The 17,986-nt window shown below is 34.7% G+C and overlaps 1 protein-coding gene across 1 annotated transcript in view; it reads right to left on the bottom strand.

The window, feature by feature from the left end:
* The window catches only part of LOC139973261 (regulator of MON1-CCZ1 complex-like), a 28,948-nt gene that overhangs the window by 9,862 nt on the left and 1,100 nt on the right, over positions 1–17,986 (bottom strand). Inside the window, exons 2-13 of the mRNA XM_071979810.1 lie at positions 17,805–17,881; positions 17,465–17,549; positions 16,860–16,916; positions 15,532–15,690; positions 13,721–13,789; positions 12,572–12,681; positions 10,831–10,920; positions 8,191–8,260; positions 6,908–6,943; positions 3,036–3,204; positions 1,893–2,005; positions 439–508 (exon numbers count right to left, since the gene is read on the bottom strand). Of these exons, the coding sequence (XP_071835911.1) occupies positions 439–508; positions 1,893–2,005; positions 3,036–3,204; positions 6,908–6,943; positions 8,191–8,260; positions 10,831–10,920; positions 12,572–12,681; positions 13,721–13,789; positions 15,532–15,690; positions 16,860–16,916; positions 17,465–17,549; positions 17,805–17,881 (1,105 nt within the window). The remainder of the gene's footprint in view (positions 1–438; positions 509–1,892; positions 2,006–3,035; positions 3,205–6,907; positions 6,944–8,190; positions 8,261–10,830; positions 10,921–12,571; positions 12,682–13,720; positions 13,790–15,531; positions 15,691–16,859; positions 16,917–17,464; positions 17,550–17,804; positions 17,882–17,986) is intronic.

Here is a 17,986-nt window from a genome sequence, read left to right as displayed (position 1 = left end):
TGGTCAGATGTTACATGGCAAAAGATATGAATTGAAAAGTTGGTGATATTTTGTGAGTGCATTTGGCAACAGCAGGCCAAAAGATAACATATCAGCGCTAAAGCTGAGGATGTTTTTGCTTTTCTTTGCAATATAGAGATCATTAATCCTAATAGGAAAACAATATTCTACAAAATTTGCCTTAAAACATGAAATTACTTATAGTACAGTTGAACCTATGACAGCTATAAGGCAAACGTTCCACTTGCGCCACATTTCAAGGGTAAATGAAGAAGAAAATTATAACAGCGAGGTGAAGGTTTCGACGAGCGTCCATCACGATGACATCACAGAGCACCAACTCCACTTAGTAGGGTGGTGAGTAAAAGAAGGTTTAGCTAGTCAAAAATATGTTTCATTGGATATACAATTATACTTCCAGTCAGAACAAAATTTTACCTGATTTAATGACAGATAGAATGACCTTTTTACTGTCTCTTCTAAACAACAGAAAATCGATGAGCCTTTTCTAAAGAAACAAAATAAATGAAGGAAAGACAAATTGATTTAAACGTTGTGAGAGAGAAACCATAGCCTTAGTCAGTAATGTCAACCTTATTAACTTAAGACAGGTTTGAGTGTATTTTCATAATAAAGTTGGAACAGGCATAATATCCCTTAATTCCTTGTAAACACCTGAATAGCATCCCCCTGTAATATAAAATCACTGACATAACAGTTGATATGCAGTTCATATCGTATTAACACCATGTTACTTAAAAGTTTTGATTTTCAAATTGCATATTTTTACAGGAAGCAGAAATGTGAGCCAAATGACAAATTTGTTCTTATTATGTGCTTTAGTAGTCAAAATCCAAACAAATTCTATGACCATCTGCATTGACCTACTCCTACTGCAATTGACATTTTAGTTCCTGGACTGATCATAGATGGTGAATATCTCAACTTCATCAACACCACAATAGAAATGGCCTATTCAATGATCAAAAGGAACAATACCCCAGCCTGGTAATATCTGACTCTTCAACTTCTAATAGAAGTCAGTCTGATTACTGCCATTAAATTCATGTTTTTATTTTGACATTCCAGATGCACATTAGTTGTCAACTGAACACTTGACAATACATGATCAATCATATGAAATTAAATACTCTAATGATGTTGTTTTTTAATACTGCCCTCTATTTGAGTTATTTACTTCATCGAGGACTGCACACCTTTTTTCCATCTATCACATGAATGAATTCTTCAGATTGGCCATAATCAAATGACAAAATCTGCTAACTCTCTTACTGGCAGATTTAACAGAGTGACACATAATGCTGTCAAAATTTCATGAATCTCTCACAAGAAAGTCAAAGGGATTGACTTTCGAATCACATGTATTGACATTAATTGAAAATTTGAGGAAATTTGTCATAGAACAATACTGAAAATACCAAGCACCTTAGTGTACATTCAAACTGCCAGCAATGTTCTATTGCCAGGTTTTATTTACTTACTTACTAATATGAGGAACGCTTGTCTAATTCTAGATTGAAATTCTGATATCAGCTGGTTGTTCCGTCTCGCGAGATGTGTACTGCTATGATACTATGAAAGCAGTTAGCTACACTAACTATACTTGTAAAAGCACTAACAAAGGGTACTGGTGCTTTCCTTATTAGGTAATAATTGTTCAATATATATCTCACCTTTTCTGGTATCATCGTTACAATATGAGAAACACTTGTCTAATTCTAGACTGAAATTCCGATATCAACTGTTTGTTTCGTCTTGTGAGATGTGTACTGCTATGAAAGCAGTTAGTTACACAAACTGTACTTGTAAAGGCACTAACAAACAACTTGTCCTTTTCTTATTAGGTGATAATTTTTCAATATACATCTCACCTTTTCTGGTATCATTGTCACAATCGCTTCTAAGTTGAGATGCACCGTCCACAGACACCCAAGTTTGGCATCGATGACTATGTGCGGTTGAAAGACTGCCCAGTTCGGGGAATCTTTACAAATGTCACGTCAGGGAAAAAAAATGAAGGATGCAATACTTGAAAACTTGGTTAATAAGGAGTAACAGACCAATAAAATAACACTGGACATTTTCAGCACAGTCCTAAAACAAGGAATCATAGCATATATGGAGTTCCCCTTTGGCAATGAGTACTAACAAATGTGTAGAAGCTGCTGAGCGTAAAGTATGGGAACTTTAAACTTGCAATAGTACCTACACTAGATTTCATAAATACCAGAGTACAATTAAGTCCACTACGGCTACATGCGAGTACAGTCAACTATGCTAGAATACAAAGAACAAGTAAAGAACAACTGCAAGTCTGTTATGTAAAGGGTTAAGACACAAGCCATTGAACAGAACTTAAATATCAGCAATATGCATCATGAATATCTTTCATTTCAGGAAAAAATAAGCGAAGACAAAAACAAGGATGATATATTTTAAAAATTGATAAACAGGAAGTGACAGACCAATAGTAACTCTGTACATTTACAGCTCGGTCCTTAAAACAAGGAATCATATCCATCAGTGGCGGAGCGTCCATACAGTCAGGGGGTGCTGATGCCCCCCCCCCCGACGGACTCAAATGGACTGCTTGGGCCCTTTTCAGCTTTTTACCACTTTTTACTTATTCGCAATTATTCACTTTTTTATTGTGCTCTCATCTACCTATTGACATTTGTCACATTATCTGCAAAATAGCAAGGCACGGAAAGGGTCATTTCGGGCGATCTAGGGGGTATCTTTACTCAAAAAATGTCTGTACCATGTGGTGGCGCTCCGATTAGATAGTGTCGAAATCACCCCTACAGACCATTCTTGCCCCCCCCTGACCAATACCCCTAGCTCCTCCACTGATATCCATGACCTGGTTTTCACTGATTCATCGATTCAGCCGCCCGTTGGTGGTGATCAGAGGGACAAGTCGATGGACATAACAAATGTAATACTAGCACCCCTGACAGCCTATCGTGTGGACCATGACTGTGTACTATTGTTAATATAAATGGCAAGGATACAGAGTTCTACATTGACATCTCTCATTTCCAATCCTTCAGCTGTAGGAATTACAGACACCTCCAATGTCACAGGTTTGATTGGTAAGGGCGCCAGCACAGGTTCATGGTGGTTGACCCCGCTACTGGAGGCTGCAGCATCGACAAGTTTGATGTCAAATATCATAGAAGTCTGGAAAATGTGCATGAAATGTTGTTACTAGAAATATGTTTAAGAAAAAAGAATTTAAAAAATAACATAATTCAATGGCCATTGTAAGGAAACGACTAGGAAATTGTATGTGAACTGACAACGGAAAATGATAAACAAATATGTAATCTTTGGCAACGATAAAGTTGAGTCCGGTTATCTCAGGTTAGCCCTAACAAGTGGTACCACAAAGTCCAATCCCACAATTGTTGTCAATTGCTTACTTTGCTCTTACAAATTGATTCTAATTTACCAGTTAGATTTTATTCTTTTCTGTTTTGGTGGCTATGTGTACACTCCCATTGTTAAACAAACAATAGTAATTCTGTTGTAGTGCAATTATGCATCCAAATCAAACAATGGCCCCTGCAATCTCTCCTTGAAAAGAGGTTTCTGGGTGACATGCTTTCTGGTTGCAATCAGTTTTAACATGACTGCTACCAAAGGTCATTTGGCATATTCATTTTTGTGGTAAACTTCCATTCCCTTAGATATAGTATAGTATAAAATCATCATCATACAGCAACAGGTTTTCTTCTAAACTACTCATGATTATAACTTTGAAAATAATAGATCTGAGGTAGTTGATTGGCTGGTTGCTACAGAAGACACTATAGGTACTAAAAAAATTACTTGAGGCTTTGTTTCCCGGATATCTATTAAAGGGAATTGTTTAAAAGTTTATTCAGGCCAGAATAAACCCTCGTTCCCCGTTTATTATCACCCTCGATTCTGTAACAAACAAGATACATATCTTGATGGTTTAAATCATCTGTATCAACATTGTTCAGTTCACTTCAGTAAGTTCAGTTAATATATTTCGCATATACAAAGACATACAAGAACAGTGCAGTAATGGTATATACAGGATACTAGAAAAAAACCTAAAATGTTTATCAAAGCTAGTAACCCTAAAGAAAAAGAAAGAAAATAACAAAACAAAGTAAGATAGAAAAACAAAATGTACAAAACAAAATTGACAATAATATCAATCACAGTACTTGGAAGTTAGATAACTCTTTAGTTGATACTTAAATGAAGCACATGACTTCGAATGTCTAATACCAGTTGGGAGATTATTCCATATTTTATAACAGTAATTGTTTTATAGCAGAAACTTTCCATGTTTAGAGCGGTGTCTAGTGACAGAGAATACTATTGTCACACTAAGTCTTCCCCCCCCCCTTTTTTTATTTCTTCACTAAGAATTATACCAATATATACCTTATACAGGCATTTTTCAGTAGATACACAGTTCACTAACAGTGTATTCTCTCTTTCATTCAGAGGGAGACTGTGACTTTAATTGAGCATGTAATCATTGGCAAGCAGCCCATATGAGTTCTGGGTATAGTCAATACCCTTCTCGTGAAATGTCAATATGATCAGAAATGCTTGATGAGGCTTGTAGCCTTGAAAATAAACTACCATTAAACTAGTCGAGTCTATTTGATTGTATACCAGACAGATTCTAATATTAATCATTTAATTAAACCACCATGCCATATCATATAATATCAAATAAAGATATGAGTATTATTACACAGACAAAAAAAACAATACAAATATCATTAACAAAATTAAAGTTTAGCAATCTCAAACAGAACTAGCAATCATTTTGGTCTACGAAATCTCTCGCTTGATTAATTTGAAACATGTGAAACATGAGGGTAGTTTTCCACAGGCAAAACTCATTTTGCCACAACTGGAGGCAAAATGGAAACTATACAATAGTTGACTGTACCTCTGAATAGTGTATTACATGTTGTAAATCTAATGGAAACTATACAATAGTTGACTGTACCTATGAATAGTGTATTATATGTTGTAAATCTAATGGAAACCATACAATAGTTGACTGTGCCTATGAATAATGTATTATATGTTGTAAATCTAATGGAAACTATACAATAGTTGACTGTACCTATGAATAATGTATTACATGTTGTAAATCTAATGGAAACTATACAATAGTTGACTGTACCTATAGTGTATTATATGTTGTGAATCTAATGGAAACTATACAATAGTTGACTGTGCCTATCAATAATGTATTATATGTTGTAAATCTAATGGAAACTATACAATAGTTGACTGTACCTATAGTGTATTATATGTTGTGAATCTAATGGAAACTATACAATAGTTGACTGTACCTATGAATAATGTATTACATGTTGTAAATCTAATGGAAACTATACAATAGTTGACTGTACCTATAGTGTATTATATGTTGTGAATCTAATGGAAACTATACAATAGTTGACTGTACCTATGAATAATGTATTACATGTTGTAAATCTAATGGAAACTATACAATAGTTGACTGTACCTATAGTGTATTATATGTTGTGAATCTAATGGAAACTATACAATAGTTGACTGTACCTATGAATAATGTATTATATGTTGTAAATCTAATGGAAACCATGCAATAGTTGACTGTACCTATGAATAATGTATTATATGTTGTAAATCTAATGGAAACCATACAATAGTTGACTGTGCCTATGAATAGTGTATTATATGTTGTAAATCTAATGGAAACCATACATTAGTTGACTGTGCCTATGAATAATGTATTATATGTTGTAAATCTAATGGAAACTATACAATAGTTGACTGTGCCTATGAATAATGTATTATATGTTGTAAATCTAATGGAAACCATACAATAGGTGACTGTGCCTATGAATAGTGTATTATATGTTGTAAATCTAATGGAAACTATACAATAGTTGACTGTGCCTATGAATAATGTATTACATGTTGTAAATCTAATAGAAACCATACAATAGTTGACTGTACCAATGAATAATGTATTATATGTTGTAAATCTAATAGAAACCATACAATAGTTGACTGTGCCTATGAATAGTGTATTATATGTTGTAAATCTAATGGAAACTATACAATAGTTGACTGTGCCTATCAATAATGTATTATATGTTGTAAATCTAATGGAAACCATACAATAGTTGACTGTGCCTATGAATAATGTATTATATGTTGTAAATCTAATGGAAACCATACAATAGTTGACTGTGCCTATCAATAATGTATTATATGTTGTAAATCTAATGGAAACCATACAATAGTTGACTGTGCCTATGAATAATGTATTATATGTTGTAAATCTAATGGAAACCATACAATAGTTGACTGTACCTATGAATAATGTATTATATGTTGTAAATCTAATGGAACCATACAATAGTTGACTGTGCCTATGAATAATGTATTATATGTTGTAAATCTAATGGAAACCATACAATAGTTGACTGTGCCTATGAATAGTGTATTACATGTTGTAAATCTAATGGAAACCATACAATAGTTGACTGTACCTATGAATAATGTATTATATGTTGTAAATCTAATGGAAACCATACAATAGTTGACTGTACCTATGAATAGTGTATTACATGTTGTAAATCTAATGGAAACCATACAATAGTTGACTGTACCTATGAATAATGTATTATATGTTGTAAATCTAATGGAAACCATACAATAGTTGACTGTGCCTATGAATAATGTATTATATGTTGTAAATCTAATGGAAACCATACAATAGTTGACTGTACCTATGAATAATGTATTATATGTTGTAAATCTAATGGAAACCATACAATAGTTGGCTGTGCCTATGAATAATGTACTATATGTTGTAAATCTACTGTACCTTGGAGGCTTGATGGTGTACCACAATCAGGTTGTCCTGAGAGATTCGGAGGGAAGCAGAAAAAAGAAAAGTAGTTATTTTGTTCGAAAGCATAGAAATTCAAACGTACAAACAACAAACCAGAATGAAAACATTTCATGATTCTTTACTGCTGCTCATTGATTTGATGAACAGGGAACACGCCAAGGATGTAAGCATTCCCTTAAGTCATGTACAAACTGTTGTTACCAAAATTATGCTAGCCAGGGCCGTTCATAAATATGCATGAACCATTTGTAGAGGACACATCAGCATGGGTCTGCTATCTACAAGTATCACTAATCAAATTTTAAGATCAAACATATGGTTTCCACATAAGTAACTGCAAGTTTACCTGTTAAACTCATCGTTAGTATTGACATGAGCACCAAGAATAATTAGGTTCACCTCTCTAAAAATGGCATTGATCGATCATTCCCTTGTGAAGTGCCTAATCATACTGTAAACTTGTAACCTAAATAATGAAAAGCCACACCTCCTCATAATTACACATGTTATCAATTGCAACACACATTGGCATGTGTAGGCTACCTATCAATAACACTCACATTTGATGAAACAGTGACTAATGATTATCTAGTTATTGCAATTTGAACATTTTGATGTTTGACCCTGTGATCTCATTAATATTCATGATATGAGCACCAAAATCAATACGCTTTATCTAATCATTATGGACCACCCACCCATGAAGTATGTTATTGATCGATCATTCCCTTGTCTAGTTATTGCACATACAATCTTCTGTTACAAAAATAACGCTCAGCCCCGCCTCCTCATGAATATGCATAATATCAATTGCAAGACACATCAGCATGTATGGGTGGTCTACTAATATCACCATACCAAGTTTGAAGAAACTCAAACTTGTGGTTGCCAAGTTATTGCAATTTGAAGATGTTGAAATTTGACTCTGTGACCTCATTAATATTCATGAAATGAGCACCAGAATCAATAGGTTTTATCAAATTATTATGGACCACCCACCCACCAAGTATATTATTGGACTATCATTCTCTCGTCTAGTTATTGTGCATACAAACGAAAGTGTCACACACATACCCACACCGACCTGACTACAAAGGTTCCTTTGTTTTCAGCAATATTTGCTTCACTGAATTTGGTTTACGTGAAATATAAAGTTATTGCTACATCATAGAATAATGAAAAGATAGATGAAAAGTTAGATAAAAACAAGAAGTGTAAGAAAGGAACTTTTGCATGACGATAGTGAAATTTCTTACCAAAACATTGACAGCAAATCTACCAGTCATATTCAGCTTAAGAATATCTGTCTTCTTGGCAGGAGATTCTCTGTCAAGAAATGAAACGAACAATCAATTTATTTATGATCGCCGGCACTGAAATTAATTAAAACAGTTCTACGGACAGAGCCATCATGAAGAAAATTTGTAAAATTTACATGAGACATAAGCTACAATAACATACACAATATGATGAATAATAACAGCTACAGTATGATATATATATGTACAAAGACACTTTGGGTGATGGGAGGTACATTGATGAAATATGACATGTCACTGCATGTGGAAGAAAGGTCAGAGTTCAAAGGCTAATACAGTCCCTGTAAACAAAATAGAGTGATATTTTGGGCTAATGAGACACAGGTAAGTAAGGAAACAAATATGAATGTTGTGAGTTTTGGTTCAAACTTTTAATGACAGTATAAAGGCAGTCTTTGACAAGGATATGTCACAAAACAAGGATATGTCACATGTCAAGGATATGTCACATGACAAGGATATATGTCACATGACAAGGATATGTCACATGACAAGGATATGTCACACGACAAGGATATGCCACACGACAAGGATATGTCACACGACAAGGATATGTCACACGACAAGGATATGTCACACGACAAGGATATATGTCACATGACAAGGATATGTCACATGACAAGGATATGTCACATGACAAGGATATGTCACATGACAAGGATATGTCACATGACAAGGATATGTCACATGGCAAGGATATGCCACATGACAAGGATATGTCACATGACAAGGATATGTCACATGGCAAGGATATGTCACATGGCAAGGATATGTCACATGACAAGGATATGTCACATGGCAAGGATATGTCACATGACAAGGATATGCCACATGACAAGGATATGTCACATGACAAGGATATGTCACATGACAAGGATATGTCACATGACAAGGATATGTCACATGACAAGGATATGTCACATGACAAGGATAGGTCACACGACAAGGATATGTCACACGACAAGGATATGTCACACGACAAGGATAGGTCACACGACAAGGATATGTCACACGACAAGGATATGTCACACGACAAGGATATGTCACATGACAAGGATATGTCACATGACAAGGATATGTCACATGACAAGGATATGCCACATGACAAGGATATGTCACATGACAAGGATATGTCACATGACAAGGATATGTCACATGACAAGGATATGTCACATGACAAGGATATGTCACATGACAAGGATATGTCACATGGCAAGGATATGTCACATGACAAGGATATGTCACATGACAAGGATATGTCACATGACAAGGATATGTCACATGACAAGGATATGTCACATGACAAGGATATGTCACATGACAAGGATATGTCACATGACAAGGATATGTCACATGACAAGGATATGTCACATGACAAGGATATATGTCACATGACAAGGATATGTCACATGACAAGGATATGTCACATGACAAGGATATGTCACAGGACAAAATTCAACCTGCTGTTTCAAGTTTCTTTATGTTTCTGTTTTTTTTCATTGAGCTGTGTTGTTAATTAATACAGCCACAATGTACAGTAGGAAAGTGTCAAGTCTGCTAAGTGAGAAACTAACGAATATGCTTCCGGTAAACATCAACACAGAAAACGTAGTTTGTTTACAAAAATATTACAAAATATCATTTACTTTATAATGAGCAATGGTCTGCTTCCAAAGCCCACACACAACCTTGTATATGTACAGTCATTGCAGAATTTTAAAGCTGTATCTTCAACGCTATAAGAATAAGCACATTGTATTAATAATTCTCAAACCCACACAGAAGGCCAACTATGTTTGAACTTTTCCCAAATTGAATTAAAAGGGTGAGGTGAGTTTTGCAATCCGACCAAGATTTGCTCATTGTCTTCAAGGATCATTATCACAATCAAGATATTTTCATATCAAGATCCACCAGTTACATAAATTGTTTTGACCCTCCAACCATTCATCCAGAAGATATAAACTGCTTGTATTAATAATTTGGAAACTCTGTACATACTCTGTACATACTCTGTACATACTCTGTACATACTCTGTACATACTCTGTACATACTCTGTACATACTCTGTACATACTATGTACATACTCTGTACATACTCTGTACATACTCTGTACATACTTTCATCCTCATAACTCATTTACTCCAGTAAATTGCAATGTTCATAAAACTTGTAAAGTAAAACATATTTTGCCAAAACAATAAAAACAAACATGAGATCAAAACAGCACCTAGTTACTGAAAATAAAACAGTAAACTAAGTTTAAGAAAACTGAAATAGATCTAATAAAGTCTTGGTTCACAGGATTATAAAAGCTTATGAACATTTTAGCAAACTGTCAGCATTTATTAATATGTTCACAATGCTTGTAAATATTGCCAAGATGTGATTTTTAATATTTATCCCACAAACGAATCTACAAATAAGACATTTGCGTGATTACAGTCAATGAGCTGCACACCACGACTGTTTTGGTCTGCCTATATTTAGAATATATCAAACGTTCGCTAATTTTATACATAACTGTCATTTCAAAGCTTCTACATAGGAATCTTTCTTTTTATATGTTTCTTACTTCTGTAGTTGGTATAGCACTATCTCCGCTCCTTTGCTGCTAGGACCTCTAGGCTGGTGTTGTAATACTACAACATATAAAATACCATATCTGCCAAGAAAATAAGGATAGACTGACATAAACTTTAAGGGACTTTATATCACTTCGGTAATAACTATTATGGCTCTAGCATTTAATGCGCAGTATTGTTGTGCATGTGCGCACGAATACATGCACACACACGCACACACCATCAACACATGATCATTGCCTACTGTACCTGTGACAATTATCGATAATTCAACAGTTGGTATTTTAATGATTGTTTGAAATGAATATAAAACCACAGCCATAGTTCATAAATGTGAATCACACATATATACTGTACTGTAACATATTGTGCAGGACAAAACCTTCTAGCATTGTCTATCTTTTAAAACCAACAGAAAATGCGAAAGCTGAAACATACAATGTTTGCTGTGTTACTAATACTTGTGTGAAGATACTTAAATTCATTTCTTTATCAACAAAACACTTTACCTAGAAGCCAGCAATACTCAACAGTTGATCAATATTTGATCAGACCAAATAACACCCAACTAGATTTATCACAAAGTACAGTTCAAAGAATAAATAATTCATGAATTGGAACAAATTCTCAACAATCCCAGGCCCTGATAAAATTATTATATATATATATTGAGCAAAACGCATGCCAACTTCCCCAAAAAAATTATATATAGAACTTTAACTTCATTATTTCAAATAAGATTTGACATAATTTTAAGATTTAATGCACTTCATGATGGGCTTCATGAAACAATAACATTGAAAGAAAAATCATCAGCATGAATTATAAAGGCCACTTTATTGGCATATTCCATGAAAAATGTATATTTTTAAAGATATATATTTTGTGGGTATGCTGGATTAGGGCAAGTAGCAAGGCATATCGTGTGAATGCATCACTTTTGAGAAAATAATGACTACTGTAACGAGCAAAGCAAAACTTGAAATAGCAAGCATTTTATAGCAATTGAGTCAAACTTCTCATAACAAAGAATAATTCATCCCCAGTCTTGCATAGTAAAATACTATGTAAAATATTCAAATTGCTATACAAACTGTGAAAATATGTGCCCAGCTTTGTACACAGGATACATAGTAATTTTTTTTTTTTTTAACAGACACAGTTCAAAACCTTCAAAACTGGTACATAAATTTTGAAAACTAATTGATACCCTGCAATATTGCATGTGAATTTAGAAACTGTCATAGACATGTCTATAGTATACCCAAACATATTGATTCTTTTTCACAGATGGAGTTACCGCTACACAATCAAATACTTAGCATGGACCACTGCCAGGCTTTTGCTGCCAAATTTGAAACAACAAAGCAAAACATTTATATTAGTCTCATATATCATAAGAACCTGGTTTGCAGTGGAGAAGTTTGCATTTAACTTGACCTTGAAAGTTTGATCTACTCTCATTTCCCGTAAGTCAATCTGTCAGAGTTTAGAGACATTGATTGTTTGTTTGTTTTTTCTCTTTTTAACTATTATATAAACTCTCACTAACATATTAACACTTTCGGTAAAGCAGTGTAAACACAGTACTACTAACATACAAATGCCTAGTCGATTTGTTAAGAAGTATATATGTGTAGAATTGGCTTTTCCCGAATGGGTGCCATGCACACTTTCTTTCCAGTGAGCCACACAGCAACAGGAAGAAAATTAAGGGCAAAGAAGACTTACATGTTAGCAATAGTTACGTCTCGCTCCAAAAGAGTAGGTTTATTCACTGCTTGTTTGGGAATTGCAGGAAGTTCCACGTCAAACTTTGGAAGCTTGAGTATTGTTCCCATCTGTCATTGAAGCAAAAGTAGAAAATATGAGCAACACATCATAACTACAATAACTATAATAATATGAATAACTGAATATTCCATGGAGTCCTACAAAATGCATCCATGCAGTACTTCACCAGTATTGCGTTGTGGTTTTTTTTTTTTCTTCACACCAACTATGTTATAATTAGGACAGTTCTTTTAACTGACATACTGCAGCCTTACTATTTTTCCCACTCAATGAGAGACAATATTGACAAGCTTGGATACTCTCCATGTATGAGCAGTACTAGTCTCAGTGAGACTATAGACATTAGAGAAACACAAGAACATGTCCCTTTTCATTCCACATTTCATTGTAGCAAAAGTTCAGTTACAGAAAGACAGCACTGCTTAAAGGGTGTGAAGACTCGCGCAAAAAGAAACGTATAATGCCGGCAATCTGACCTAGTTTCTAATGAGGTGTAACAGAAGTGTTCTAGACACCACCATCGATCCCAGAAAATACGCATACAGCTTGCTACCGTCGGTAATTAGACACAAGTGTGCAGTCAGTACATACAGCTGCGGTCATTAACCACAGCACAGTGTACAAACGAAAATGGACATCACAGGTCCAGCTAAAGATAACAAGGTATCACGTTTCATTACTGTCTGCATTTAGTAGCGACAAGCAGAAAACTTTACTTGCAAGCAACAGAAAGTTAACTTTTTCACACGGTTTGGGGCGAGTCTTCAATACCTTTAACAGCTGACTTTTTATCCCAATAATTGCTAGAGTTTCAGCCTATCTACAAGCCCACACATGAAGGCACTTACTAGTACTCCCAGAGGCAGAGCAGCGGTTGTTACCGGTGGTAACAGGTGTGATTTTAAATGACAGTAAGGTATGATTGGTAACTAGGCAACTTGATGTATGTGCTATTAAATTACTTCCTGCTCACACCTGGATTGATAGCAAATCGTTTCCAATGATCGAAAACATATTGATAGTTATATTGTGCCAACAGTCTTTTTTTTTAAATTTAAGCATTATAGCATCGTTAGGGATACTTACCCTGAATTGGAAAGGAGTTAAAACATTGCCCATTGCTGATGAGGAAGTGATAAGGAGGCAGCTTTCAGCCTACAAATGGAAAAAAAAGATCAAAAGTAGACTTCCTAAACAATGGATGGACTGTGACCTGATTTATGATCTACAGGAGACCTATATATACATACTGACATACAAGTACAAAGAAAATATTTGTTGTGATGTAACTGATAATTGGACCAATGACCTTGAATTTAACTTGAAATTCATCGCGATAAACAATATTCATTCAGCTAAAATAATATTTGTAAGCTCAACCCTTAGGGCACTTTAGACTTTTCCTTCCCCCCAAAATAATAACATTAAACAATCCTTGTGAATTTTACACCAGACACCCTCTCGTTCAACATTCATCTGTCCTGTGCATCATTCCACATAAAACAAAATAAAGAATTTATTCTTAATCAAAAGACATTGGTGATGAAATCATTTGGGAACTAAGTGAATTATATGTGATAACAAACATATAACCATCTCAATTTGTCACAAGCATATATGGTTTTAAGACCATATAACTACTTAGTACTGTACAACTGCTCACCAGGTGCTTGTTTTGTTTCTAGACTGAGTACTTAGTACTACTGTTTCGAGTATCAAACACCAGCTTTGATACTTAAGTGCCACACTACCAAAACATCTTGCAATTGTGAACTTGTTTGGCAGCAAACATTTATACCACAGCCTCTCATCTTTTCTATCCATTTTCCTCCCTAATCACCTTTCCTTTCTATTCACCTCCATTACTAATTAACTCCATTACTAATTACCTCCATTACTAATTACCATCCATTGTTACACCCCTCAGAGTTTCCCTCCACAGTCTTTAATCCTTGCATCACTCTTTCCTTTCATCTTACTGTACCTCTCCATTATTCTGTTTATCTTTACTCTATTCATTGCTCATTTCTCTAATGTAACTGTCTTTCCCATCTACGTCTCTTTATGTGCTCTAAGTTTGTTCTTGTTTCAGTTAGCCTCTGAAGAAGATCCTCTCACTATTACATATTTACCTACACAGGCCTTTTTGCCAGTAGACCAGCAGTTTGCTAACAATTTTTCTTTTTCTCTCTCATTCTCTGATACACAATATGTAAACAAAATAGTTACTAGTACTACAGTAATCTGTAGCAACAGAAACATGTGGAAGAAAATTAACTTTCAATGCTTAGTACTAACCGTGAAAACGGATTAATGTACGAATAGTCAGTTAACAAATGGTTCTTAAGATCATGCTTTTAAGTCCAGAGGAAATAGAAGACTTTTTAATAGTACTTGGAATGGTCACGCCAGGTACAGAACCAGGCCCAGCATACCTGATATTTTGTTGAGAAAGGGATTAAGCTAGTTTGATTGTTTTGTATGAATACTCAGAGCTATATCTAGTACTGTAACCATGTGTACTATGTGTAGGTCCAACCAAGGAATCAAAGAAGGAACTTATTGAGAAGACTGGAACCATACTGTACATTAGAACAGCAACTTGATGTTTGATAATAACCGAAACATTGGAGATGTTCAATTCCAATGTACTTACAAAGTACTTTCACTTTTATTCAAAATTTTAATGTCAATGTGTTTTGTACCAACGTGTAGGTTCAAATTCCCCCCAAAATTGGAGGAAAATTGACCTAAAATTAGCAATATTTAAGTTCCATGTATGCATTCCATATGAAAACAATTTATAGCTCCAAATACATTAATTCATCAGAAGGTTTAACTTGTAAATCCTCTGTATAGCTCAAGATTTAACACCAATTAAAGGAAGAGTCTCTCACCATGAAGACAGACCAATTAATATTAAGGCTTATATTCTTCAAAGACTTCAGACTCTTCTTCTCTGGAAAAACTTGATAAAGCTCCAGTCCATGGTCGGTCACGAAGACAACCTCGTTTGCACTGGTCCAATTAAACCCAGTGATTCGGTAATTCTTACCCTAGAGGAGACAATAGACTTGCATGAGGTCAGAGGTCATTACAATATGCTGAGGACGGGAGAGGGAAAAGGGTCGGTGGCAGATATCTAGACCAGAGCAAAGGAAAAGTAATATTCTGATCAGCTTTGAACATAAAATTGTGCTTCAGTTACAGTATCTCTATGTTAAGTATATACAGTAACCTTGATTTCTCATCACCTTCCCCAAAGACAAACATGCATAAAAGAGTGTTTCACATTCAGACTGAGGACCCCATTGTTTTTTCCATTGTTCAAATCCACATACCCTAACCTTAACAATGCCACTGAAAGATGGAAATCTTCTAAGAATGTGGTGATTCTTTTGAATGATTTTTATGAGGACTCAGAATTCTTTTGTTCAATTCCTCAGTGAGAAATGAAAGGGGAGTGTAGGCGGTTTTACACCATCTAAAGCAATGTAGTCACCAAGAACCTGAAGTATTTTTGAGGGAGGGCCCGAGGAACATGAACTTATAGCATGCTCCTCATGGTGAAACATAATTGCACCTATTAGGTGAATTGAGTGTACTGTTAATAGTAGGAGAGACTAGCGTAGGTTCTTATGATCAACGCACACACACTCATACACGAACACTTTGAATTTTTGAAAGAGTATGTGTTATTAGTCATGCGGAGAGTCTTGCATGAGTTCATACATATTCAATAAATGGGAAACTTTACTTGTAGGCCTATTCATATTCATCCTTTATTTACTTATACATGGGTAGTGTGTTTATATAGTAAACTTATAACCCTGTGAGTTCTCTGGGAAATTTTACTTGTAGTCCTATGCATGCTTTCTTAGTACAAGTCTAGGTATAACTGGGTAGTGTGTTTGAATACCAGACTTAAAAACCGGTAAGTACACTGGGAAACTTGACTTGTATTCATACTCATGTTTACAATTATAAGTCTAGGTATAACTGGGTAAATATGTGTTTATATACTAGCCTTATAAACCTGTGAGTACTCTGCGCAATTTTACTGGTATTCATATGCATGCTTGTTTAGTACAAGTCTAGGTATAACTGGGTAGTGTGTTTAAATACTAACCTTGCAAACCTGCGAGTACTCTGGGAAATTGTATTCATACTCATGCTAATTTACTACAAGTCTAAATATAAATTGGTAGTGTGTTTAAATACTAACCTTACAAACCTGTGAGTACTCTGTTAGATCTTCCTTGTTATAGAAGTTAATGAACTCCTGCAAAGCCAATGATAAGATGCAAAATCAATTTGTTTTCTTTCAAGTTATTAATCAAACAAAACTTCAATGAAAAAAAAAATGAATGTATATAATACACAAAGTGCATGCTTAAGGTGTAGGACATGTACACGTATTGTCTTGAACAACAAATTTTATCTTTGTATTCTCAAGGCAACTTTATGGTACATGTACCAGGACTATGTTGATCATTTCAAAAAATAATAAGCGACTAGTGTAAAAGTGACAGCTAGTGCTCTGCACAGATGAAAAGCAAAAACATATTCCTATCTTTGAGGTTACAAAGCAACCTGTTTAATGAGCAGGACCTGGATGATTGTGACTGTACTGTAGATAAAGGGGAGGCTAAAGTTAACACATAAAACTTGGTTTTCAAATCACAATAACTTCTCCAGCAAAGATTTATGTGGTTCTAAAATAGTTAAGATTATAATGAAGGTAGTAGGAATACTCCAGGGCAAAATTTACTGTCCATTGACCATTTTGCAATTACGATACTAGTTAGATATATTATTCCCTGTACTAACCACAGATCTCTGTGACCTCTGAACTGCTACAATCTTCAGATCATGTGAGAATTTGATGGAGATGACTGGACCTTTATCTTCCATTCTAGAAGCAAAAAGAAAATATTCACAATCATTGCAATGTTCAGAATAAAGTGTCAATTTAGGTTAAACTTGTAAAAACAAAATATTATGACTGATAATGTCGAAAGACGGATCAGTGTATTCCAATTATTTCCATGTTTTGAATTGTTTCAATTGCACACAATAAAAGCATAAAATAAAGTACCTAACAACCATACTGTACATAACAGATATATTTACAGAATGGGGGAATAACATGTATGGAAAGAGAACTTACTTGAAACTGGTGCTTAACCCTTCAGTTGGTCCTTTGACAACAACACCAGCTGATCCATTAGCTTTCACAGTGAATATCTACAAGAAGACAAATCAGCACATTTGCTGTTTGGACTTTTTTGGTAACTTGTTAATTTAATGAACAAAAGGTAGCAATTTAGGTAGGCCTATATAAGCTTTAAT

The sequence above is a fragment of the Apostichopus japonicus genome, chromosome 9 (assembly GCF_037975245.1).
Source record: "Apostichopus japonicus isolate 1M-3 chromosome 9, ASM3797524v1, whole genome shotgun sequence".
Taxonomy (NCBI): domain Eukaryota; kingdom Metazoa; phylum Echinodermata; class Holothuroidea; order Aspidochirotida; family Stichopodidae; genus Apostichopus; species Apostichopus japonicus.
Note: the sequence above shows the minus strand (reverse complement) of the source record. Positions and strands in the feature narration are given on the sequence as shown.